Source organism: Nicrophorus vespilloides, unplaced genomic scaffold (assembly GCF_001412225.1).
Source record: "Nicrophorus vespilloides isolate i.1.1-1 unplaced genomic scaffold, Nicve_v1.0, whole genome shotgun sequence".
NCBI lineage: Eukaryota > Metazoa > Arthropoda > Insecta > Coleoptera > Silphidae > Nicrophorus > Nicrophorus vespilloides.
Genome location: NW_017096674.1, coordinates 116,882 through 118,437, shown reverse-complemented (window position 1 = coordinate 118,437; position 1,556 = coordinate 116,882). Strand labels below are relative to the sequence as shown.

Here is a 1,556-nt window from a genome sequence, read left to right as displayed (position 1 = left end):
GATTGGATTAAACTGCAATTAGCGCATGGTGCAGTTCCATTCCGCTTTTCCGTGTTTTCTTTTTTTCGGATGTCCGTGCCCATCTCGGTCGCATCTGCAGGAAGTGTGTTACAACATCCACACGCAAATGCACGTGTGCAATTCTCTGTTGGATGTGTGTGTGTTTATGTATGTGTAACCTCTGACCGTAACCGTTTGGTTTTGTGTGTCCACAGGAACCGGAAGTGGTGCGATGTAACAACCGCAGCGATAATTTTCCCAGCAATGGACGTCCGATGGTCCCCCTTTCGTTCCTTCACGCCGCAGCTGATGGCAGTTTTGGTCGTCGTCTTTGCTGCTCTCGTACCAAGAACGGACACCTTCAAGCAGCAAGGTAAGAAAGAAAGAAATCTACAACCTATTATTTCTAAAAATTTAGTAAATTGTGAAGAATCTTTATTTCAATTGGAAAATTTCTAATTAAAAATAATCTATATATTATTACAAATTTTTCAATATATTTTAACTTATTAAAATTATATTATTATTATAATATATTACACGAATTAAGATAAAAACAAATTTGGAAACCTTTAATATTATCTTTTGAACCAAGGATGAAATTATAATTTTACTTGGGCTATGTATTCATTCCAATTTTCATCGAAATTAGTTGCACATTTTAGAAGATAATAATAAATAAATATTACAATCCCCAAAAAAAAATTAACAGGAGTTAAAGTTAAAAAATTTAGAAAATTATTTATTAAACCAAAGATGATATACTAATTCTACTTAAGCTATTTAATTATATCATCTATTCAAAGTAATCTTACAAAATTTCATTGAAATGTGTTGCACAATTTAGAAGATATGATTATTTTTGTCGAATAAAAACGTATTTCTTTATACCGAAAAACGTTCATATTCGTTGTTTCAAATAGTCTTATTTTATCAAAGAGAAATCTTTACATAAAGCATATTTGTACCAAAGTATTTTGTGAAGAATAAAAAATAAATTTTATTACCCTCAAAAAAAATTCAGAGGGGTTGAAGTTGAAAAATTTAGAAAATTATTTTTTAAACCAAAGATGATATACAAATTCTACTTAATCTAATTAATTATATCATCTATTCTAAGTAATCATACAAAATTTCATCAAAATGTGTTGCACAATTTAGAAGATATGATTATTTTTGTCAAATAAAAATATATTTATTTGCACCCAAAAACTTTCAAATTCGTTGTTTCCAATAGTCCTATAACTATTAAAAGGCGCTTTGGATATACAAAACGAAAGCTTTATATGAATTGTATTTGTGCTTAAGTAATTTTTAGAGAAAATAAATTTTACTACCCTCAAAAAAAATTCAGAGGGGTTGAAGTTGAAAAATTTAGAAAATTATTTTTTAAACCAAAGATGATATACTAATTCTACTTAAGCTATTTAATTATATCATCTATTTTAAGTAATCATACAAAATTTCATCGAAATGTGTTGCACAATTTAGAAGATATGATTATTTTTGTCAAATAAAAATATATTTATTTGCACCCAAAAACTTTCAAATTCGTT

The 1,556-nt window shown here is 28.0% G+C and overlaps 1 protein-coding gene across 1 annotated transcript in view; it reads left to right on the top strand.

The window, feature by feature from the left end:
• The first annotated feature begins 219 nt into the window (after positions 1-219).
• Positions 220-1,556, top strand: part of LOC108557871 — a 47,856-nt gene continuing 46,519 nt past the window's right edge. Inside the window, exon 1 of the mRNA XM_017914571.1 lies at positions 220-373. Within this exon, the coding sequence (XP_017770060.1) occupies positions 265-373 (109 nt within the window). The 5' untranslated portion in view covers positions 220-264. The remainder of the gene's footprint in view (positions 374-1,556) is intronic.